The 24,565-nt window shown below is 43.0% G+C and overlaps 1 protein-coding gene across 1 annotated transcript in view; it reads left to right on the top strand.

The window, feature by feature from the left end:
* LOC134579420 (heterogeneous nuclear ribonucleoprotein U-like protein 2) overlaps window positions 1–11,712 on the top strand; it is a 36,676-nt gene extending 24,964 nt beyond the window's left edge. The window contains exons 11-16 of the mRNA XM_063438706.1: window positions 5,706–5,871; window positions 7,855–7,989; window positions 8,157–8,213; window positions 8,573–8,655; window positions 8,838–8,945; window positions 10,453–11,712. Coding sequence (XP_063294776.1) covers window positions 5,706–5,871; window positions 7,855–7,989; window positions 8,157–8,213; window positions 8,573–8,655; window positions 8,838–8,945; window positions 10,453–10,509 — 606 coding nt within the window. The 3' untranslated portion in view covers window positions 10,510–11,712. The remainder of the gene's footprint in view (window positions 1–5,705; window positions 5,872–7,854; window positions 7,990–8,156; window positions 8,214–8,572; window positions 8,656–8,837; window positions 8,946–10,452) is intronic.
* The last annotated feature ends 12,853 nt before the right edge of the window (window positions 11,713–24,565 follow it).

The raw sequence follows: 24,565 nt of genomic DNA, 5'->3' as shown, positions 1-24,565 counted from the left end.
AACTCGGTTTATTCACAGGCAGCATATTTATACAGTTCCCCATGCAAGGGGTTTCCAGACAGTAATTCCAGGGGATTTCTCCCATCATGCACTGTGACTTTCCCAACAGGCCTTGCTGCACGAGAGAGATACTCCCACTAAAATGGACGACTAAGTGGATTATCTCCTCGTGCAGCAAAACCGACAATTGACATTAAAATACAGAAATTACACAATATTCGGTACTTTGCAATAGTTGAACGTTCGGTAGATAGCTGAGATCGGAGCGCACACTTTGAGAGAATACCGCTCCGATCCCAGCTGAATTGACCGAACGCCGCACAGAATACAATAAAACATTAAAGTGAGTTTAAAAGTACCGAGTAAGTACGGGACATACAATGTACCGAACGCGGGACTCCCGAACGCTCTGGAAATCCAGCGGCGTTCAAATCATCGAGTAGCCGTTTTCAGTTCCAGGCTCTCGACGACCGAACACCGCTGCAGAGACAAAGGATCCAAGATGGCCGACCGCCGCATGGTCGGTAGTGGATCGGCGGCCACCTAGGAGAGCCCTTAATTACCGATTGCAACAATGTTGCAATCGGTGAATTGGTACCACACGACTTGGGAATGTGTGGTCGACCTGGGGAGCCCGTATTCGTACGGCGAACGGCCAGGATAGCCGTGTTTCGTCGTATGAATGCTTGGTGTGCTGGCAGCATACGGCTGCCAGCATGCGAACGGCCATACTACAATACATACACATTTAACGTTACACATGATATCTTCAGCCTACGGACAACCTGTACTGAGTGTAGTTCAGAAGTGGCTAGTTTTGCCACATTGTGTTTTTTCTTCCCCAGAAGGGACTAATAAAAATGTATTATTTTTCATATTTTTTGTATGTATGTTCCACACTGGCAATTCCTAGCCAATACTATGAACAAATCTATTCAGGGGTATTGAGACTGATGATTGGGAGGACCTGTTTGTAATCCCTTTTGTCAGCCTTTCTCTTTTCTATATTACTTCTTATGGGTTATGCCCGTTATACCCTGCAACCCTTACCAACTCCAGTGTAGGATTGTATTTATTCATTTATTTACTCTCTTCCACTGGCTGTTGTGTCGTTTCTCTAGTTTACCCTCAGCTTGTGTGTAGTTTCGACCCACCTGCAACCTAGCATACCATAGGGATTAGCCAATTTACAGAAGGAGGCTTGCATGCCCGGGGCCTAGCGTGATTCTCATGGATATGCAACATAAATGGGGTATAAGAGTGAGTGTTCAATCAAGAGATACCGCTTGTTGAAGTAAGCTGAAGAGCTCGAATAGGCCCAGTCCATGAGGTTGGCAGGTTGTAGTGTGCTGTCTGTTCCACTTGGAACGGACAGATGGTGGTCCGGTGAAGGAGGCTGAGTGCAGGTCATGTAGCTCGGCTGCGGTATCTGGGTCTGACTGCCTCTCTCTTCATGGGCTGTTTTGTGCAGGTCTGTTTTGGGCTGGTTTTTTTTTTTTTTTTTTAGTCAATCGCGGGGTGAGTGCCGCTTGGTTCTTTGCCAGGTTGTAGACCAGCACCAGGCAGCTGATTGTACCGGTGTCGTGGCGACTCTGCGTCCGGGGCCGCCGTTCTTCGGCCTGAGGCCTTGGTGGGGGCTTATGCGCATTCGCCATTGGTCCCATCAACAGGATCAGGAGCCCAGGGTTCCGTCTGGTGCCAGTTTTCCCCTGGGGGTATGGCGCGCTGTGGAGGGGTACCTCCCGGTGAGCTCCCAGCTCAGAAGAAGGGTGAGCGGTCTCTTCCGCCGCGCCATCCACGTGGGTGGTGCTTCGTGCCGGGTTACCAGCTTCATGCCTCCGGAGTGTCTCCGTACTTGGGTGCTGCTGTAAGGTATGGGTCGCTTGGTGCTTGTTGCCGTCGGGCCAGATGGTGTCCGTAGACTGCTGTGGGCTCTGCGGTTTGGTTCCCACGCACATGGCCTCCGGCATCTTGGGTTGGGCCCGATGGTCCGGTGGTGTCTCCGGGTGTGGCTCTGGGGCATGGACCCCCCCGGCCCAGAGAGGGGGCAACTGGGACTGGGTCTGCCGTGTTCCATGCTCTTGTCAGGCTCCGTTGGGCAGGATAGTAGAGCGGCGTCCGTCCACTCCACTCACCGTCAGGTAGGCCCCCCGCCTGGTACAGCAGGGACCTCTCCTCCGAGGGACTAGAACTCCAGGAGCAAGCCTCTCCTCAGCTCCGGTAGCCCGTATGCATCGAGGGTCGTGGATGGTGACCGTTTATTCCCCCTAGAAACCCGATTCACATGCTTAATGGGTCATATTGTGCGGGAGCTGATCTGTTTGGCGGCCCGGCCCCGCCCACCTTCACGTCATATTTTAACCCCTAAGAGGAACACTGTAGCATTAGGAATAAATATATATATTCCTAACACTACAACCCTGAAGCCCATAGATAGTTTAGTTCCCCCCTCATCTGACTTTAAAAATAAAAGTAAACAAATATCTCACCTTTGTTCCAGAGCTTAGTCTCCACTTGGCGCTGCCGCAACCCCCTTATTGGGTTCGTCATTCTGGTGGCATGCTGGCTAAATCCATTGTGGGAACGTAGGTGAATGTAGTAATTCTCTATGGCTGTCCGTGACTGCACTGCGCATGAGTGCATGATGCCATCGCATGTTACGGTATGTAAGCCAGGAAGTAAGATTCCCAGCTTTCCTATCCAGAGGGCTGGAGGTGTGGCTTGTAGCCATTTTAATTAGTTTAATGGGTTTTGGGGGGATGGCTTGTGGAGACGCTAGAAGTTGCTGAAGGGACTACAATGTCCCTTTAAGGACGATGGCTCTTTTGAGATTTAATGTGTTTGTGACCAAGGCACCTTTGGCACTTTTGTCATGCGTTCATTCTACCATATTTTCACTCTTTTTGTTCAAGGGCACAAACACATATTAAATATGTTATAAAGGAGAACTATGACTTTGTTTTGATATCCTACATGTATACATAACACAACATTATATGGATACTATAGTCACCAGAACAACTACAGCTTAATGTATAGTTCATCCCTGCAAGCTTTTTGTTGTAAAAACTGCCTTTTCAGAGAAAAGACAATGTTTACATTAAAGCATAGGGACACCTCCACACTGTGCAGCACTAACATTCAGTGTCTCCACCCTCTGCATGGAGACACTGAACTTTTCTCATAGAGATGCATTGATTTAATGCACCTCTATAAGGAGATGATTGGCCATGTGGTGTTTGGTTCTGCCCACACCCTCCTTATCTCAATTCTAATGTCAGCCAAGAGGCAGATAGGGGGTGCATGCAGAGCATTGGAGAGCTGGAAATAAGTTAAGTTTTAACCCTTTCTAAGGGGTTGGAGGGGGGGTGAGGGGTGCAACCACCTAAATGGTGGTTTTAACACTATAGGGTCAGGAATACACATTTGTGTTTCTGATCCTATAGTGTTCCTTTAAATATGAATAGAAGGGGAGGAGTACACATTTTTTTTGTTTTTGCATTTAATAATTTTTACACAACCAGTGCAACTAGAGAATAATATCTTAAAGGACCACTATAGGCACCCAGACCACTTCAGCTTAATGAAGTGGTCTGGGTGCCAGGTCCAGCTATGGTTAACCCATTTTTTTAATAAACATAGCAGTTTCAGAGAAACTGCTATGTTTATAAATGGGTTAATCCAGCCCTCAAATCCTCTAGTGGCTGTCTCACTGACAGCCGCTAGAGGTGCTTGCGTGATTCTCACTGTGAAAATCACAGTGAGAGCACGCAAGCGTCCATTGGAAAGCATTGATGATGCTTTCCTATGAGACCGGCTGAACGCGCGAGAGCTCCCCGCCCGGCGCTGGAGAAAGGTAAGTTTTAACCCCTTTCCTCTCCCCAGAGCCCGGCGGTGGGGGCACCCTCAGAGCACTATAGTGCCAGGAAAACGAGTATGTTTGTTTTCCTGGCACTATAGTGGTCCTTTAAAACAGATTTACTTATAAGTCCTGATTTTTTAAATGCCCAATATGTCTAGGATTTTAATACATTTTTAGAAGTTATAAACACATATTGAAACGAGTGGATTACAGTTTTAAAGCTGAAACTTTGCAAAATTAGGGATAGATTACAACTTTTATTGTAGAAAGCACATCTCACCAGGCTATATAACTAAAAGCATTTTGACACTTCATTTCATTTTTTTTATTTTATTTTTTTCTTGAAATTTATTGTCTGCTGGTTATATTTAATACTTTTTGTGTGTGTGTGTTTTTTTTTTTTTGGTTTTTTTTCATGATTTTTTTTATTTTGGGTAAATTTAACAGATGGTGTGTGTGTGTGTCCCACTACTGTGAAGACTCCATGTTTGTATTCTGCTATTGATCTCGAGTACAATAATACCCCAAATACATACCTTTGCCCCTAATCCTACCACATATACAGTCCTTAATAAATCCTGTGACACAGTCTATTCCATCCCTTGAAACTAGCAGAGGGATTCCCCAGCTTACACAGTACAGAGCACTAGGGAGATCTCCCTATAATGCTGCAGCACCAGCAAAGTCCAGTGCCGATCATTAGGCAGAGGGGCATTCAGGGGCTCCACCTCTCTCTGGGCTTATTAAAATTAGGGATCTACCAATATTTTTTTTTTTTTTTTTAGTGCTCCTACCGATAATCTGTGAACTTTCAGGCTGATAACTTACCGATACCGATATTCTGTATATTTACCATTTTTAAAAAAGAAACAATTTCTACAGGTTCTGAACAGGTTTATTATTTATTATTTTTGCAAAATGTTATTAAGTTTTAAATGCACAAAATATACATGCCAGTCAGACTGTTTTATGTTTTCAAGAAAACTTGTTACTCTCCCTTCCCTGTCCCTTAGTGTTCCCATCCCCTCCATGTCCCTTAGTGTACCTCTCCACCTCTCCACCTTAGTGTACCTCTCCACCTCACTGTCCCTTAGTGTACCTCTCCCCTGCCTCTCCCTCCCCCCTTTCCCTTAGCGTTTCTCTCTCCTTCCTATCCTTTAGTGTGTGTCCCCTTAGTGGTCCGCTCCATTCCCTGGTGTGCCTCATTACCTCTCTTGTAGCATGGCCGAGCGGACCATGGTACAGGAGCTCCAGTTCCTGTACCCGGCCGGATTGACAGGAAGTGCTCTCTCAGTGAGCACTTCCTGTCAGTGCGATCGGGTGCAGGAAACTGAAGCTCCTGAACCGTGGTCCGTTTTGCTCCACTCGACCACGCTTTACCGAATGGCTGGTGGGGGGAGCTCTGTGCGCTTCCTTCCTGCCGGTCACTCGATTCTTGCACCCCCAGAGCCGGTGTGGCTGTGTGTTTCGCCTTACGGACGCGAATAGTGGCCAATAACGATATTTGCCTATAATAACAGCCAAACCGATAATCAGTCTATCCTTGATTAAAATCACGTAGATGGGCATGAACTCTCATCTATGGTGCTTTAAACTGATTTAAAGGACTATGTGCAGTGCTTACTTTGAGCGCTGCACACAGCTCATCTGTCAGTGTAATTGTAGCCTTAGATGAAAGAGAGTATCAAATGATACCTGGGGCTCCTTGGTATCAGCAGGAATTGAGCCCTAGTGGTACATTTAACACATGACGGCGTGTGCTGTCAAGGGTTGTTCAAGCCCTAACTGTTATGTGGCCCTTAAACGGTTAATGTCTTTATTTCTTCCCCTCCAATCTCGTCAGTGTACTGTATATAGATCTGCGCAATACAGGAAGATGAAATGCTTTGAAGGTTTCAAACGTAAAGCAGTTGTCTTGGTCTCAGAAGAAGATGAATGGAAAAGGAGGTTGGAAATTCGCAAAAGAGAAGGAGAGATCTATCCAGAGACTGTCCTCCAGCAGATGAAAGGTAATCCCAGTATGATCTCCGTTGATAGACATTTCTATATTCTTATAAAAAATGTTTGTATTCTTAACCAAGTGACCAATGCTTTTCTGAGATTTCAAGATTCCAAGTGATTGGTAGAAGATTTTTGTAACACATCTGCTATAATTTAATTCTGCCTAATTGACATGCTTTCTCTTAAATTGCAAACATACATACTATGTATTGTTTGGGGTGTTGGGTTTTTTTTTCTTCTCCTTTTTCTTCAGTTATTATTCCGTTATTAATTTATTTATTTTACAAAGTGGTAGACCTGAGGCCCAGTCCTAGATTATTAATGTCACATTAATTTAACATAACATAAGAGAACACAATGGGCAATAAAAGTGATCAAATAAATTGATCTGAAACCTGTGGTACAGCATGCAGGGCTGATTGGTTTTGGTGTGTGTCTAAAGCTGGTTAAATGGAAGACTAGTATCAAGGCATAGAAATTGTAAGATGACCTGCAGTCACTCATTGCAAATTCCAGTTTTTAAATGGTTATATCTTTTGTAATTTTCCCATTAAAAGGACACACTAAGCACAAAAACAACTTTAAGGAACACTATAGTGCAATGTTTTAGATTGCAGGATTTAGGAGACGGGGACAGTGAACCCCTGGCCACTTAATTGAGATGACGTGGTCTGGATGCTTAGTGTCCCTTTAAGCGTAATGAAGCAGTTGTAGTGTAAATTGGGCACCTGAAATCTCACTGCTCAATTCTGTGCCATTTAGGAGTTCAATCACTTTTGTTTCTGTGAATGAAACCCTTGCCACACCTTCCCTGGCTGTGACTCGCACAGTCTGCAAAAATAACCATTTGGCTTCCACCAATTGGAGAAGTATATTCCTTGTTATTAAGGGGTACTCTTTACTGCCCTGTCACTTATACACTTGGTGACAGTGGAAAGTACAGTGTAATATATCATTTTAACCCCTTAAGGACCAAACTTCTGGAATAAAAGGGAATCATGACATGTCACACATCATGTGACCTTAACGGGTTAAAGTGCCCCCAAATCACATGGCTCCACCTCCAATAGAGCTACCCTAAGGATCTGCTTGCTGTGGATGCCCTTTGATATAGGTCATTTTTGGTGGATCGCTGTAACCCTGGTACAATTGAAGCATGAACCAGGATACTGCTGGATAGTTTAGGCCTAGGATATCCGACAATATCCGATACACCATATATCATTGTTTTGATGGGCTAGTGCAGCATATTGATGCCTTAGCCTGTGTTCCTAGCCGGGAATCAATTTCTGCTTTTGGTACTCTAGGATTAGCAAGTACTTGGCCAATTCTGACTGTCTCACGAGTGAGACAGTCTAGTGATAGTGTTTAATTGGCTCCCAGCCACTGAAAACCAAGCTAACCAATTGTATGCCTTAGCTGGCAATATGATCTGCTCTGACAGTGATGACACTTCTCAGTTTGAAGTAGCAGTCCAGGGTTATGATAAGCTAGGGTTTTAAATCCTTTTAGAGTTATTATTGTGTTAGTGTCATTATATCTCTAATTTTTATTATAACATTGATTCTAATCATTGGAATAAGGTTTGCATTAGTGTAGGAAGGTATTTAGTGGAACTTGATAGGTTGATTAAGATTTTAGGTATTAAATAAAAAAATAAAAAAGAACAGAACTTAAATTATATATGATTTTTTATTTACGATGTTAGAATTTAATTTTTATTCATTTATTCTGTTCCACACATGATATCCCCCTCCCCCTTTTTTGCATTTTTACACACCTAATATTGTGATGTTTTATAGGCCACCATAAATGGGCATATTGTTTTATAAAAAGCATCTAAATTATTTATAGGTGAACTTAGTGAGAAATCAGGAAAATGTGATATAACAAACACATAGTGGGGGGTTCCCATTTTCTTTCTAACACGTTTTTTCCTTTTCCATTCACATAGCTGCTGTTAATTGCCATATTTTTGTACCTCCTTCCAGCTCATTTCGACCTTCCTAAGAAGTGCGACTGTCTGGATGAGATTATCTGTCCTGAGCTTGGGATTCAAAAGGCTATAGCAGTGACTTTGAAAGCCAAGAAAGAAGCTCGTTCTTTACCTGAGAAGAGACAAAATTGTGAGAAAAATTAAGATGAACAGTCTGTATATGTTTTTTGTTTATAATTTATACTGGCCTTCGGTTTTGTAATTGCTTCAGTCATAAATAAGACAAGGGGTTAAAATGTAGGGTCCTTTAACTTCAGCAAGTTGAAACTTAATCATAACCGTAAATACTCTCAACAGGTGCTGTGAAACCACAGTTACAGTCCCTTGTTCCCAAACAGCTCAGAACACGGGCAGGTGAGTCTCACAGGTTTTCTGTAATGTAATTGTTTCACTTGTTGCTTTGATGTTGGGCTTGCCATTGACCATTTGTTGCACTGATGATTATACAATGCAGTTCTTTTTTTCTGTTCTGCAATCGTGGTTTCAAATTTAAATCCACAAAATAAACCGGTTGTTAGGGGATAATATTTTTTCTTGTAGATAGGCAGTACAGACCTTAGGAATGTTCAGCCATCTTCCGCAGGACAGGCAGTCTATTTTGGAAAGAACAAATTAAGAATGAAAAAGGTTCATTTAAAAAAATAAACTAAATTAAATTTCCAAATCTGTGATTTCCAGCTTTTTTTTCTTTTTTTTCCTTCTGTCTTGTGCAGGGCTCAGTAAGAGAATGTACCCAAGGCCACATTCTTACCATAGGCCCCCTATGATCATGCCGCACTGGAGGCCGCAAGTTCGAGTAAGTGCAAGAGAGGTCAGGGTTTGGCTGTAGTTACAGATGATGGTTTTTGTTGTTTTGTTTCTTGTGAGAAGTGAAAGTTTGGGGAAAATATGCATTTCCTTTATGTGAATAGACAAACATCAAAGCATCACCTTCTTGAACATTATCATAATCTTTATCTTCCTCTTACTACTGCATAGGATTTTCAGAATTACTATGATCCATACCAACCTCAGCAGAATAGACAGAATAGATACTTTGGACCTCAAAACCATGGCCTTCAAAACCATGGTCCACAAAACAGAGGGGTAAGGGTGTTGCACTTTTATTTTTTCCTACTCTAGTTGTAATTATCATCTGGCAAGTCACTAGTTCTAATTTACTGCATTCTGCTTCAACACTGCAGAGCTATTTCTATTAATATTCTACAAAGAAATAAAATGTTGTTGCAATTTATATATTTTTTTTCCTTCTAATTAGGGATCATGGATAAATGCTTTGATTTCATGAAAATGTATACTTGAATTTAAAACAAACAAGCAAGCAAAAAAAACATATATTTTATATATATCTATATATCTTTATCTCATGCAAAATGAATGGTTGCTCTCCTGTCTCTAGAAAAAATAAAATGAAAATTTATTTGATTATGTTAAAAATAACGACCGTTTCAGTCCCCGTTCGAGACTTTTCTCAGGGTCAAAAAATAACAGGACAACAATAGAATTAAATAACTGGTTGTCCTGTTATTTTTTTTTTGACTCTGAAGAAAGTCCCGAACGGGGACTGAAACGTTGGTCGTTATTTTTAACATTATCAAATACATTTTCATTTTTTTTTTTTTTAGAGACCGGAGAGCAGCCATTCATTTTGGATGTTGTATCATATGGAGCTTTGGTTCATGCGCCCGGCATTGGAGCAGCTGAAGCGCGAGTGCAGGGGATCTTTGCACACACACTTTTAAAACTTTTTCAAAATGACAGGTGCATTCTAGCCATAAATTATGATACAAATAGTGAAAGGCTGGCACTCAGTATTTTTTTTCTTTTGTAAAAGATTCCTTTATTTCATTCCTTGTTAAAATATGGTCCACGTTTCAGCCATCTTTCGTGGCTTTCATCAGGATCAAATACTGTTAAAGGAACAGTGCACACACACAAAGAAATACAGTTTTACTTTTAACAAGGCTACTTAAAATCACCTATCTTGGCAAATTAATATGGGGATTCAGTTCCACTTATGGCCATATTGTGTTAAGCCCACCACTATGGGTGCTTCTTTGGAGGTGACCACAGGAAAGCTTAAATTGAGGAGTCTCTTGAAGCTGTTTATACTGCAAGTAAGTATTGCAAGTTACCATGTAAATCTCCCATGTTAAAATTAGTGTAGGAACACCTATATTGGGGTACTCTCATGTAGTGGTGGACTTGACACCATATGGCCATATGGTGGAACTGAATCCCTATATTTATTCGCTAACATATGGAATTTTAAGTCTCCTTTCTAAATGTAAAGCAGTATTTCTGTTTGCGTGCTGTTCCTTTAACTTTTGTATAGTTTCAGTAGATGGCACTGGAAATAAATTAAAAGATACAATCCAGGTTGGAGTTGCAAACATAGCCAAAGTTGGAAATTCTTCCAAGTTGACTTATTTTATTTTATTCTAAAACTAACGTTTTTGAATTCTTGACAGTATACACGTTAGTGAATAACCCTGGGTGGTGGGGGGGGGATGTGGGGGGGGTTACTTTACTACATAGCTTGAGATGTTTTATTAATTAGAAGACTAATATCATTTGTTTATTTTCTCTTCAGCACTGGCAGAATTCCAATAACCGGACTCAGAATTGGAACTACTATGGATATCCATGAAAGTCACAAGCTCCTGATGGGGAATATAAGTGAAGGATTGTTTATATATTTTTTAGCTTTACTGTGGGAAAATAAATCATGAGAAATGCAGATGGTTTCAAGGAATAAAATAATATATAAAAATGTAGGCGTCTTTTTGTAAAGGACTCCAAGCACTACAGCCCGCTACAGTGGTTCTGATTCCAGGCATACCCTGGTGCCATCCCATGTTAAGATCTGAACTTGTGCTGAAATGGTTTCACAAGTTAACTGGGTCCTGCTTAGTGCTGCTGCCTCATTTGGTTTACTCCAGTAGCAGACGACGGTTGCTTTGTTGAGCAAAGCAGGACCACTCTGAGAGCATGAACTGAACACTATCAGCCAAAATACAGTCCTGCAAAAGCCATGCTTACTCAACAGAGACATTTGGTGTCTCCTGCTGGAAAAGACTAGATGCGACAGATAAGGTGTGGGACCCAGGTAAGTTTTGAAGCCGTGATAAAATAGTTTGATTTCTTATTATGCAACGGTGTCATGCCACTAAAACACTACAGCGGCCTCTAGTGGTCATGGTGCATGGAGTGCTCTTTTAATATGTATGTGAACATCAGGCATACAAATCTGTTGGTGTTTATTCACTAAACAGAATTATTGTGATAGTCAGAACTTGATGAACTTGAGTGTTTGTTTTTACCCCACTCTATACTTCTGTGTAAATACATATATGTTGATTTGAAATCCAGATTGGCTATTTTAGCCCAGATATTGCAATCTGGGAAATAATTCCAAATCAACACCATCTTGCCTAACTTTTGTCATTTTGCAAAATTCACTACAAATGAATTGTTTATCAAATAAGCCCCTTTGGTGTCTGAGGTATGTAATTTGGCAGAATGGCATCTTTTTATAGGCAAGATTCAGGTGTGCAAGTTGTTACATATATTGACTGATTACAATTTCCGATCTTGTCCTTTCTGCTGCCCTTGAGAGCACTTGTAGTTTTCTAAATTATCACTTGCTCCATCTTGTGCTTTTTGCTCATCCTTCTACTGGAGTTATTGCCTTTTTTCCCTTCTCTACCTTTTTTTATTATGTATTATGTGTATTTTTGTTTTATGGGAGAGGTGGGGTAATGTTTTATTTAAAAAAAACAAAACACTGTTACATGCTTTTGTTGTCCACTTCCTTTTATTACGAACATTAAATATCTTTTTACATCAGTGATGACGCAGAATATATCATTGTTTTTATAACACCCCCACCCCCTTTTAGGTCCTCCTACTTCTCACTTATAATTTTATCATCTGATTTTTGAAAAATTACACCATCTTAGCATGTATTCTAATTATACACTTACAGTGAAAATATGTCTGTGGAAGTCCAGGCTGGGGACCCGTTGCTATGTAAAGACACGTGCAGTGGCAGTCACTCAGACGACCACTAGAAGTGCTTCCTTGGTCAGTGCTTTGCATGGAGACGCTGAACTTTCCCCCTAGAGATGTATTGAGTCAATGCATCTGTGTGAGAAGGTCATGAATGGCCATGGTGGTGGTTTGCTCCACCCACCCCACCTTCTTGACTATGATCATCAGAATTGACCATCTCAGCCAATCCAATGCTTTTCCAAAGGTTTACGATAGGAAAGCATTGGATTTGCTAAGATTGTTAATTCTGGCGGTGGAATAAAGATGAGTATTAACTCTATTTAAGGCGTGGTGGGGCTATCCAAATAGTTTTTTTAACGCTATGGGGTCAGGAATACATGTTTGTATTCCTCACCCTATAGTTTTCCTTTTAAGACCAATTTTTATTTTTCTATATGTATGGAATTTAATATATTTGCAAAACACTTTCAGGGTTATTCACTAAAGTGAGAATTCAAAATACATTAAAAAGTTTAGACCAAAGTGTCTTAACTGGAAGCTTAGCTGAAATAGCTGTTTGATATTACAATTCTTATTTTCATGAATAACCTTTCCTATCTTGGTAAAAACCTTTTGTTCGTAGCTTTGTAAACTTTAATGGCTGGAAAAAGCAAGATGGTTATCTTAGATTGCCAATATCTTGCAAACCACATACTTTAGACTGATTAGCCACAACATTAAAACCACCTGCCTAATATAGTGTAGGTGCCTCATACTGCCAAAACAGCTCTGTTGCATTGAAATGTGGACTTCACAAAAAAACTCTAAATGTGTCCTGTGATATCTGGCAAGACATTAGTTGCAGAGCATTTAAGTCCTGAAAGTGGCAAGGTGGGGTTTCCGTGGATCGGATTTGTTGTTCTAGCACATCCCACAGATGCTTCATCGAATTGAGAACTGGGGAATTTGTAGGCCAAGGCAACACCTTGAACTCTTTATTATGTTCTTCAAACCACTTCTGAAAAATTATTGCAATATGGCAGGGTGCATTATACTACTGAAAGAGGCCACTGACATCATGTAAAATGATTGCCATGAAGGGGTGTACATGGTCTGCAAAAATCTTTGGTAGGTAGTACTTTCACATCCACATAAATGGCAGGGACCAAGGTTTCACAGCATAACCATGCCGGCCTGACTTTTTCTCATAATGCATCCTGCTGCCATATCTTCCCTAGGTAAACAATGCAAATGCACCCAGACATCCACCTGATCTAAAGATTCATCAGATTCTTATTCCATTACTCCATGGTATGGACATCACTATTTGGCCTTTGCCCAAGTCACTCCGATCTTTTAGCTTGACCATTTTTCTTGGGTCCATGAAATTCACCAACTGACTTCACTTGCTGCTTAATATCTCCCACCCCTAGACAGGTGCTATTGTAACGATACAATCTGTTATTCACTTCACCTGTCAGTGGTGTTTATTTTTGTAAAACATTTTTTTTATAATTTATTACATCATTTTTCCTCATTAGAAAATTTACAAACAGACAATTATCCAATGTCCCAAGATTCATCTATTTAAACGTATTATTATTACATGTATCATTGACATATCACATTTAACAATACATACAACATATATACATAAAACATACTTTACACTTTTCTATTTTTAGTAAACAAGTTTGTCTTCCCTTTTACAATATTCCATTATACCTGTTTAATTTATCATATCTACACTTTTAGTTAATAACTCTGCAGATTTATCATTTTTAGTTAGCTAATTTAATTTGAAAACAGAAGATGTCCCATTCAGATAATATATAGAGCTCTATAGAAAACTTTTTATTCTAATAAAGTAAAAATTCTGTGTTACAGAGGGCCCAAATACACTCTGTAAATCAGCAAAATACTTGATATTTGACTTGTAGACCAGAACAAATTAACCACGTTACATCCCTCCTTGATATCATTAGATTCAATTTCAAACCAATTTTGAATATTATTTTCTTGCTTAATTGTGGTAATCGTATGCTTTAAAATGGCCGCTTGATGGTATAAAAAAATGTTTGGAAAACCTGTTCCTCCTTGTTTATGTTTTAAATATAAAAGAGCAATCCCTATTCTGGGTTTCTTATTGAGCCATATATCATTTCTAAAGATTTTATTTATAAGAGTCCGCCATGAGGGCTGTATAGGCATCGGGATCATTCTTAATAAATAGATTATCTTAGGATAGATATATGCTTTTATAGAGTTGACTCTGCCCCACCATGATATTTCCAGTGTACTCCATTGTTTTAAAAGGTAAGTAATTTCTCTTATTAATGGAATTAGATTGGCCTTCATTATGTTAGAGGAGTCATATACACATTTTATGCCAAGGTATTTAAAACCCTTATTCTCCCATTTAAAGGCATAATGTTTATTCAAGAAAATATAATCTTTTTCCTTTATATACATGGGTACTACAACAGATTTTTGAAAGTTGAATATATAGTTGTAAGAAGGCTATATTGCTCTATTATATTCATTACTTCTGTTACTGAAGAAATGGGGTTCGCAAGAGTAAATAAAGTGTCATCCGCATATTGGTTAATCTTAAATTCTTTATCATTTATTTGAAAGCCCTTTATTTTTGAATTTGAACGGATTTCATGTGCTAATGGTTCAGCCACTAGGATGTAAAGGAGTGGAGAAAGTGGAAAACCTTGGTGGGTGCTATTTGAGATGTCAAACCATTCAAACCTACCGTATATACTCGAGTATAAGCAGAGTTTTTCAGCACATTTTTTGTGCTGAAAAACCCCAACTCGACTTATACTCGAGTCAGTGTCTGTATTATGCAATTTGCATTGCCATAATACAGACAGGAGGCTGTGGGGGCTGCAGAGAGCGTTTACTTACCTCTCCTGCAGCTCCTGTCAGCTCCCTCCTCCTCCGCGCCAGTCCGGTCAGCACCTCTGTCAGCTCCCACTGTAAGTCTCGCGAGAGCCGCGAGGTCATAGTGCGGCTCTCGCAAGACTTACACTGTGAGCTGGCAGAGAGAGCTGCACGGACTGGTGCGGAGGAGAAGGGAGCTGCAGGAGAGGGAAGTAAGAGCTCTGCCAGCCCCCTCCTACACAGTGCCCATCCACTGGACCACCACGGAGTGAGAGCCCCCCTCCCTGCTATGTATCAAGCGGGGGGGGGGGGGACGAAAAAATTAATAACAAATATAAATAATAATAATAAAAAAATAATAATAAAAAATAATTTAACAAAAAAAAATATATTAAAATAATAATAAAAATGCCCACCCCCCACCAAGGCTCTGCAACACACACACACTGCATTCATACACACACTGTAAATAAATATTCAATTAATATAATTTTTTTATGATCTAATTTTATTTAGAAATTTACCAGTAGCTGCTGCATTTCCCACTCTAGTCTTATACTCGAGTCAATACATTTTCCCAGTATTTTTTGGGTAAAATTAGGGGCCTCGGCTTATATTCGGGTCGGCTTATACTCGAGTATATACGGTAATTCCCCCTCCCACGATTCTATTCGATGGAGAGGAATAGAAGGCCATGATTGCTGAGAGAATCCGTCCCGAAGAACCCCGGAACGATGCCCACTTGATCTTCTGAAATTAGAGTGGAGTTTATATTTTTTATTCTTTTAGATAAAATCGAAGCATAGATTTTATAGTCTGTATTCGGCAATGCAATGCGTCTGTAACTGGTTATTTCTTCTGGATTTTTATTTTGTTTGAGTATAGGAACAATGTTCGCTAGAAGCATCTCTTTTGGCATCTTCCCCATAAATGTAGCTGAATTAAAACAGTCAGCAAGTCTCTGAAGGAGCAACAAAACCATCTGGCCCAGGAGCCTTTTTCTTTTTATTGCATTAATAGCTTTTGCAATTTCCCGGAGCATTTTTTTTTCTGATTCAATTGCTCTAGCTGATAATTATTTAAGCAGGGAAAATCCATATCAGAGAAATATTTATTTATAGATTCTTGAGAGGATGTTACAGGCAAATTGTATAAAGTACAATAATTAGAGATGTCACGAACATAAAATTTTCCGTTCGCGAACGGTGAACGCAAAAGTTTGCGAACCCCCATAGACATTATCCTCCCATAGCCAGTAACCTGTGTTTATTATAAATTATCCCCCCCCATAGCCAGTAACCTGTGTTTATTATACATTATCCCTCCCATAGCCAGTAACCTGTGTTTATTATACATTATCCCTCCCATAGCCAGTAACCTGTGTTTATTATACATTATCCCTCCCATAGCCAGTAACCTGTGTTTATTATACATTATCCCTCCCATAGCCAGTAACCTGTGTTTATTATACATTATCCCTCCCATAGCCAGTAACCTGTGTTTATTATACATTATCCCTCCCATAGCCAGTAACCTGTGTTTATTATACATTATCCCTCCCATAGCCAGTAACCTGTGTTTATTATACATTATCCCTCCCATAGCCAGTAACCTGTGTTTATTATACATTATCCTCCCATAGCCAGTAACCTGTATTTATTATACATTATCCTCCCATAGCCAGTAACCTGTGCTTATTATACATTATCCCCTCCATAGCCAGTAACCTGTGTTTATTATACATTATCCCTCCCATAGCCAGTAACCTGTGCTTATTATACATTATCCCCCCCATAGCCAGTAACCTGTGTTTATTATACATTATCCCTCCCGTAGCCAGTAACCTGTGTTTATTATACATTATCCCCCCCATAGCCAGTAACCTGTGTTTATTATACATTATCCCTCCCGTAGCCAGTAACCTGTGTTTATTATACATTATCCCCCTCATAGCCAGTAACCTGTGTTTATTATACATTATCTTCCCCATTGCCAGTAACCTTTGTTTATTATACATTATCCCCCATAGTCATTTATCGTTGGACCTAGGCAGCATGATGTCCTAAGCCGTCCCAGAGAGTGAGTGAGTGAATAATATAATATATATGTTCAGAAACATATTAGTAATATATGTAAATCGGGTTCATGCAAAGAGGGTGAAAAGGTATTAAAGAAAAACACAGTTATTGCATCAAATTTACAAAGCCAAACTTTTAAAAGCTTTCCTCATTTCTTTCTCGGGATGAGGAATATATCGGTTGTAGACTGAGGATTTCCATCTGCCCAATCTTTTAAGAATATGCACTGGAGTGTCAGTGTTGAAGGAGACCGAAGCTGCCCCTATTCTAAATGAAAGACCCGAGACATGGATACAACCCAATCTTAGGAGTAGTGTTCTGATGTAGAAGATGAATTTAGCCGTAGTCAGAGGGATTTAGTGAGAGTAGTGGTGAAATGTGCGTGGCATGACTGAGTGTGGGTAAGTAAGAGTCAAGTATTTTAACCTAACTACTCATGCATCCGCTATACCACTTTATCCCACCTAGAACTAGTGTTCTAGGTGGGATAAAGTGGTATAGCGGATGCATGAGTAGTTAGGTTCGTTTTAGAGGTTTGTAGAGAAAGTATATAGTGTTGTGGAATTATTAGGCCCCTAATTTTTTGTCTTAGGCCTCATAATTCAAGTCTTATAAGACTGCTTTGTTAGTAGAAATTGTGCATCAGCAGAAATGTTAGGTTCCTGTTGAGTGAAACATTGTAGCAGTTAGCCTACATGTTAGTCTTGATAAAATGTGAAGTTACTAAAAGCCTTGAGAACTAACCTTGAGACTAACAGTGCCAACTACTCAAAATGGCTGCCGAAGCACCCCTCCCATCGAGTGAGCACCGCATGGTAACAAGATGGCGCCTGCATCTTGTGCCCACTCCCGTGTCAAGGATGTCAACACCTCTTGATGGGAGGGCATTTAACTAACCACTTAACACCTAAACCAATTAATAATGTTTACTTGTTGTTATCTTGAATTCTGTAGTGATGTAATAATGCCTTTATAAGGGTCTGCGCACCCATTTTCTGTTCTCTTGCCATTACATTTCCTGAAGTTCTTTCATTAACCTGAACCTCATGTCTCAGTGTGAATTTACTTCTGCGTGCACGCAACTTTATTATTTCTAATTTGGACAGGAACAGATAGTCATTCAAACTTATTGGTTTGCATAAAAGAATCCACTACAATTTGGCGCCCAACGTGGGGCTCTGGGTTATGCCCTACTAGGGCAGCCGTCCAAGAAGACGCTGGGTGGATGAATCCTGGGGGAAGGAAAGGAGTCTGATCACCTCTGAATACACGGTAGAGATTGCTGCAGCACCTAGCCGGTATGTTCCCGCCCCTGTGATTGACCTGCCCCAGTGTCTGAGACTGCTGCCGGGAGGACATCAAAGTCAGGTAATAACTTGCCCAGAGACCTTACATTTTACATGTTAATACTTACTTTACCTGCACATGTTGACTATCTGTTACCTGGGTGTTTGTATTGGTTTGTCCTTGGCTTAGTGCCCGGGTAGCGTGATTGCCTGTTTACCCCTTTTAGGTGCCATGTGGCTGTGGCAGTAAGGAAAGAGGGGGTGGATCTGTGGAAGTTTTCCTGGGGGTCCTCTATTGCCTGTTTACCTCTTTTAGGTGCCGAGTGGCTACGGCAGTAAGGAAAAAGAGGAGGGGGGATCTGTGGAGGTCTGTGTAGACTCACTGCTTCCTGGGGGTTCCCATAGTGTCGCTTTGACAGCTTAGCTAGCCTCATTGGACACTTTACTCTGCTTGCAGAGAGGTGGAACACTTCAGCCTCGAGCGCTGAAGCTGGTAGTGTTCCGGTTTTCCTTTTGTGGCGTGTGGATTCGGGCAGGCATTGCTGTCTCCATGACCACGTGGTAGTGAGACTTGCGGGTGGGTCTGCAGGTGCACTACGGGAGTGAGGGTAGAGGTGGTTGAGAACCACTGTAACGAGGGAGGCGTACGGGACTCGGGCCGGTGTTTGCTGTTTCCCGTCGCCGCCAGGTAGTGAGACTAGCGGTAGTCATTCCCCGAGCGGGGACACTACGAGGTTGAGGGAGGTGGCTTCGGCCACACGAGTAAAGGAAAGGGATTACTGTTGAATTTATTTGAACTGTGATGCATGCACTGTAATTTATCTGAAATGTTGTCTTAATTGTCTGTCACACAGATTTCTGTGCTTACTTTTATCTTACTCTCTGTACTATTTACACTTTCCCCTCCTATTTCTCTTTGTTGAGAGAAGTGATTGGTCACACACTTCTTGCCACGCTCCAATCCGCGGCTACCTTGGGTAGGCGGAATTAGTGACTAGTCTACGGTTTGGGAAGACGTACGTAGGAACCCACTCTTACGTAGCAGTCGAGCACTGTAGACCTTCTTTTCCGTTTGCTTTCTCTATATCTGGGACGCCTTATATAGGGAGGATGGGATAGAAGTTAGATAAACCCAATAAGGGTTGGTTAGCATGTGATTTGGTTGAAGATAGAGCAGGAGAAGAGATGGTTAAGAAAGTTGATAACATTGCTAAAGTGTGTGGAATTGCCGTACCTCCGTGCGGTAGATTGCAGCCAGAGAGCTGGCATAAGTTACTGACAGAAAAGAAAGGGAAACTGTTGTACCATGATTTGGTCCGTACAGCAGAAGCCTGGTACCGAGTAGCAAAAACTATTCAGCAAGAGGGATGGATTGAGGAAGAGGTTGATCACAAAGGTTTAAGATTGTTTGTATACTATAAGAACTATGTTGCCGGGAAGTTCTCCCAGCCAGCGCCCAGTTATGGCGCACACAAGGTGGCTACTCCCAGCATCACGTCAGCAATGACTGATATGCAGCTGACCATGGTTCCCACCCCTGGTCCCCTCCCTGTCACTGCCCCCGTTTGCCCAGTCCTGAATACTGATGGGTCCTTATTCTCCCCCCATCAGTCCTGCAGCTCCCATCATCCTCATCCCGTCCTCTACCCCACCCATCTCACTCCAGTCCATTTCTCCCCAGTCCATTTCTCCCATCCAATTTGCCCTCCTTCCGCCCGTCCTCCCTTGCTGCATCACCTGCATGCCCCCCTGCCTGCTCATCTTCCTCTTCCCCTCCCATTGACCCATCCCCTCCATCCGCCTCCCCTCCTACTGCTCCCTCACTTTCCCTTCCTGCATCTCCGGCTCCTCCTACTCCACCTTCTCCTCCACCTACTCCTCCAGTCCCTCCTACTCCACCCTCTCCCCCTCCTACTCCACCCGCTTCCCATCCTTCCCTTTCCCCGTCCTCATATCCGTATCCTCTATATCCTTCCACCCTCCCTAATCCCTACCCATCGCCTCCGCCCTGGCGCATGCCAAAATGCCCTGGCCTCTCACTTATCCTTACCCCGCACTCCCGCCTTATTCAGCCATCTCCCCTGTACCTCCCATAGTCACGCAGCCGACCCCGATCACACCTACCCACGCCGTGCCCACACCCACTTCCTCACTTAACCCAAACGCCACTTCCTTCCACGCCTCCAATATGGCATCCCCCAGCAATCCGGCACCTCTCATGCCAGTCCTTCCAAATGATCTGATACCACCAGCTCATAATTCACCAGCAGCCCCGGCTGGTGGGGTGCCTATTCTACCTCCGCCCTTGACACCGCAGGTAGCCCTAAACCCTCCGGGGGTCCGTGTGACACGCGAAGATGAGTCCGACACAGTTGGCTCTCATGGTTACCAGATCCCGCCAGACTCCAAGGAGGCATCGCCCCACCCACCCCGTCGTTCTATAAATTACCCTTTTGGTCGCCGGACTCCTATAATGTATGTTACTTTCAACCCAACGCAGGCTAGTGCCCTGATGAAATCACTTCCTGACCCTGAAAAGCAGCCCATGCCCTTCTATAGAGCAGTAGTTCAGATTCAGCAAACTTATTCCGCCGCATGGCGAGATTTGTTGAGCCTCTGTGCCATCAAGGCTGGAGATGCCTATTGGCCTAACATTGCCCGCCATCTCTGCACTAACTGGCTTGTCAGTGATACTGACTATATGTCTGGAATTGAGTTCTGTGACCAACTGAAGGCCTGGGCTAAAGATAAGCTTGCGGATTTAGCAGCTGGCCTTAATGATGTTGTCCAGGAAAAAGGTGAATCTGTAGAGAGGTTTCATGCTAGGCTTTTCCAAGTGTTCACAGACCTGGGGTTTGACCTCAGCAACAAAATACACGCCCAAATGCTTTCTGGTGCCTTTGTCCTGGGCATCAAAGACTCTATACGCAAGGGTATTATTGCTGCACGCCCTGAGTATAGAGTGGTTCCCCTTGATAAGCTGCTTCTAGTTGCCAGAGGACTGGAGTCAGCACAGATCCCAAGAAGATCTAATTCCACTCCTATTATGGTGTCACGCCCACCGGTCCCTAAAGGCACCAAGCCTGCAGATGGATTCTGCTTTAACTGTGGGGAAAAGGGCCATTTCAGGAGTGATTGCCCTGCACCCGTTAAATACCAAAAACCATTTGCTGACAGGGAAGTATCCAGGCCTACAGCTACCACAAAGGCCCCAAAACCTCCCTCGCCTGATTCAGCCCAAGGAGACTAGGACATTGGCAAGCCTGTATCATTAACCCCTGTTATGGCAATGTCTGCAGGGGAACAAGGGGGGCCACTAGCCACTGTTACTTTACCCATTGAAGGTCACCCCACCACATTCCTTGTCGATACAGGTGCAGCCCGAAGCGTCCTACGAGAACAAGACCTGCCTGATTCTTCATTCCTGTCCAATATTGATGTCTCCTGTGTAGGAGTGGATGGCCTTCCAAGGCAGAGTCCCCTGACCACTCCTTTACGGGTTGGCAACTGCCCCAGTCTGCTTGCCCGTTTTGTGGTGTCGTCCACATGCCCCATTAACTTGTTAGGTGCTGATGTTCTCTCCCGCCTGCAGGCATCTATTACCTTCACACCAGACGGCCAAGTGGAATTATCCTCTGCTCTGTCTGATTCAGACACCTCAGCACTGTGCTTCTTACCTTTGATGCTTCATCTAGAGAAACCCCATGGTGATGCAAAGGCTCTGAGGGACAATTTCCCAGAATCTCTAATGAACAGTGTCCCTAAGACACTATGGTCTTCAGGCCCAGAGGATATAGGCCATCTTAAAGTCCCACCTGTGATGGTCAAGCTCATTCCAGGAGCCAAACTGCCAAGGAAGTCTCAATATCCATTGAAACCTGCCCAAGCTGCAGCCATCACTAAACAAGCCCAGGCACTACTAGAAAAAGGAGCTCTTGTGTGAAGTGTGAATCACTGTGTAACACTCCATTATTTCCTGTCAAGAAGAAGACACCCAAGGGTGAACCAGAGAAATATCGAATGGTCCAGGATCTCAGGGCAGTAAATGAGGCCACAGTTCTGGACACCCCAATTGTGCCAAATCCACACACACTTCTCTCTGGTGTTCCACCCTCTGCTAGATACTTCACGGTAATTGACCTGGCCAATGCATTCTTCAGTGTCCCCCTGGACCCAATCTGCCAGTATCTGTTTGCTTTCACACATGAAAAACAGCAATATACATAGACTGTTATGCCCCAGGGGGCACAAAATTCTCCAAGCCAGTTTGCAAAAGCAATGTGTTCCATCCTTGACCCATGGCAATCTGACCACCCTGAGGTTGTCCTGCTCCAATATGTGGATGACCTACTCCTTTGTGGAGACGACGTCCCTACAACAGAAAAGTGTTCTCTGGATCTCCTTTGTTATCTTGCAGATTAGGGATGTAAGGCATCTCTTGTCAAGCTTCAATTTTGCCAACCTACTGTAATTTTTCTAGGCCATTGCCTGTCCCATGGCACTAGACACCTCACCCGTGATCGTGTAAGAGCAGTTTTGGCCATTCCACCTCCACGAACTACAAAATCTCTTCATGCCGTTCTAGGCCTTATTTCATACTGGGGCCTCTCTACTCATGCAGCCTTTGTATGACGCTCTCAAATCTGACCCGTTCTCTTCAATACACCTTCGTCTCCAATGTCGTCTACTGCTACCTGACAACGTCACTCTTCAGCGATGCCAGGTTCTAAATCCGTCCACTCTTCTGCCCCTCCCTGAGGGGGGTAGCTATTATGGATTCATCATGGACGAAGGATATGTCCTACTCCTTACACACACCACTGGAAAAATACACCCCAATTTGCCCCTCTGCGACGGGCCAGAATATGCCTTCTGCACCATGTGGTACAAACCAACCATCAACCCCGACCCTCATTACGAAGATGAATTTTATCAATTGGTTGAGGAAATGCTCATCTTACAAGATTTTTACTGCGATACTGAAGGCAACAGTATGGCTTTAGTCCAATTGCCACATGAACTTGACCATCTGTATCATCATTGGGACACATCCATTCCACATGTCCCTGTAACCAAGTCTAAGACTAAGTCATGGGGTGATCTTGGGCCTATGGCAAAACTATGGGCCACCATGAACGATTCACAGCTTCAGGAAATAGGCGTTGTCAAGTATCCATCAACTGAACCTGAACATGTAAAAGCATGGCCACGCTACTTTCTAGAGGAAGAATTTGAAGATCTGGTCATAAATCACGACTATGATCCAGAAACACCCCATGACTGCTTTGAACAAATGAAAATGGAAACAACACATCTACCAACCGTGCATGAGGATCCACTAATAGATCCCGACATCACCCTGTTTGTGGACGGCTCAAGGTATGCTGATGAAGAAGGAAGATACCATACAGGATATGCCGTCACCACAACAGATGAAATTATTGAATCATCATCATTACCATCAACAAAGTCTGCACAAGAAGCTGAATTACAAGCCTTAACTTCAGCATGCAAGATCTCTGAAGGAAAGCGCGCCAATATCTACACAGATTCAAGATATGCACTGGGCGTGGCTCATAACTTCGGACTAATTTGGAAAACAAGAGGATTTCTTACCACTGCCGGTACACCAGTCAAGCACAGTTCTGCAATCAAGGAGCTGATGGATGCCCTCCTACTCCCAGAAGAAGTGGCCATTTTGAAGATAAAGGCACATGGGAAATTGGACTCGGATGAAGCAAGGGGCAACCATCTGGCTGATCAAGCTGCAAAACAAGCTGCAAGAGAACCACAGGAAGTGGACAAAAGAGTGTCCGGACCAGTGGCGGATCCAGGGGGGGGGCAACGGGGCAATTGCCCCCCCCGAGATTCTCCCCTGCCGGCTAATGCAGGGCTGGCATTGCCCAAGTGCCAGCCCTGCAATGTGCCTGCGGACCGGGGAGGGAGATCTCTGATCTCCCTCCCCGGTCCGCAGGCACTGTGCTGACAGCCGGCAGGGGAGGGAGTGAGAGAGGACCCGGGAGCTCTTACTTGCAGCTCCTCCGGGTCCTCCTCTCGCGAGATTTGGAGCGTTGCCGCGGTAACCACGGCAACGCTCCAAATCTCGCGAGAGTGAACTCTAGCCCTGTAGCTGGGCTAGAGTTCACCTCACAACCACCGGACCACCAGGGAATCCCACTGGACCACCAGGGAACGAAATATGTCCCCCCTCCTCATCAATAAAGGTAAGGAGGGAGGGGGGACATAAATATATTAAGTTTAATTTAATTAAATAAATAAAAAAAAAGCCTCCTTACACACTGCCCCATACACACACTACCACAGAAACACTGCCCCCCATACACACACTACACACACTGCCCCCTATACACACACTACAAACACTGCCCCCCATACACACACTACAAACACTGCCCCCCATACACACACTCCCCCATACACACTACACACACTGCCC

Source organism: Pelobates fuscus, chromosome 12 (assembly GCF_036172605.1).
Source record: "Pelobates fuscus isolate aPelFus1 chromosome 12, aPelFus1.pri, whole genome shotgun sequence".
In the NCBI taxonomy this organism is placed as follows: Eukaryota; Metazoa; Chordata; class Amphibia; order Anura; family Pelobatidae; genus Pelobates; species Pelobates fuscus.
Note: the sequence above shows the minus strand (reverse complement) of the source record. Positions and strands in the feature narration are given on the sequence as shown.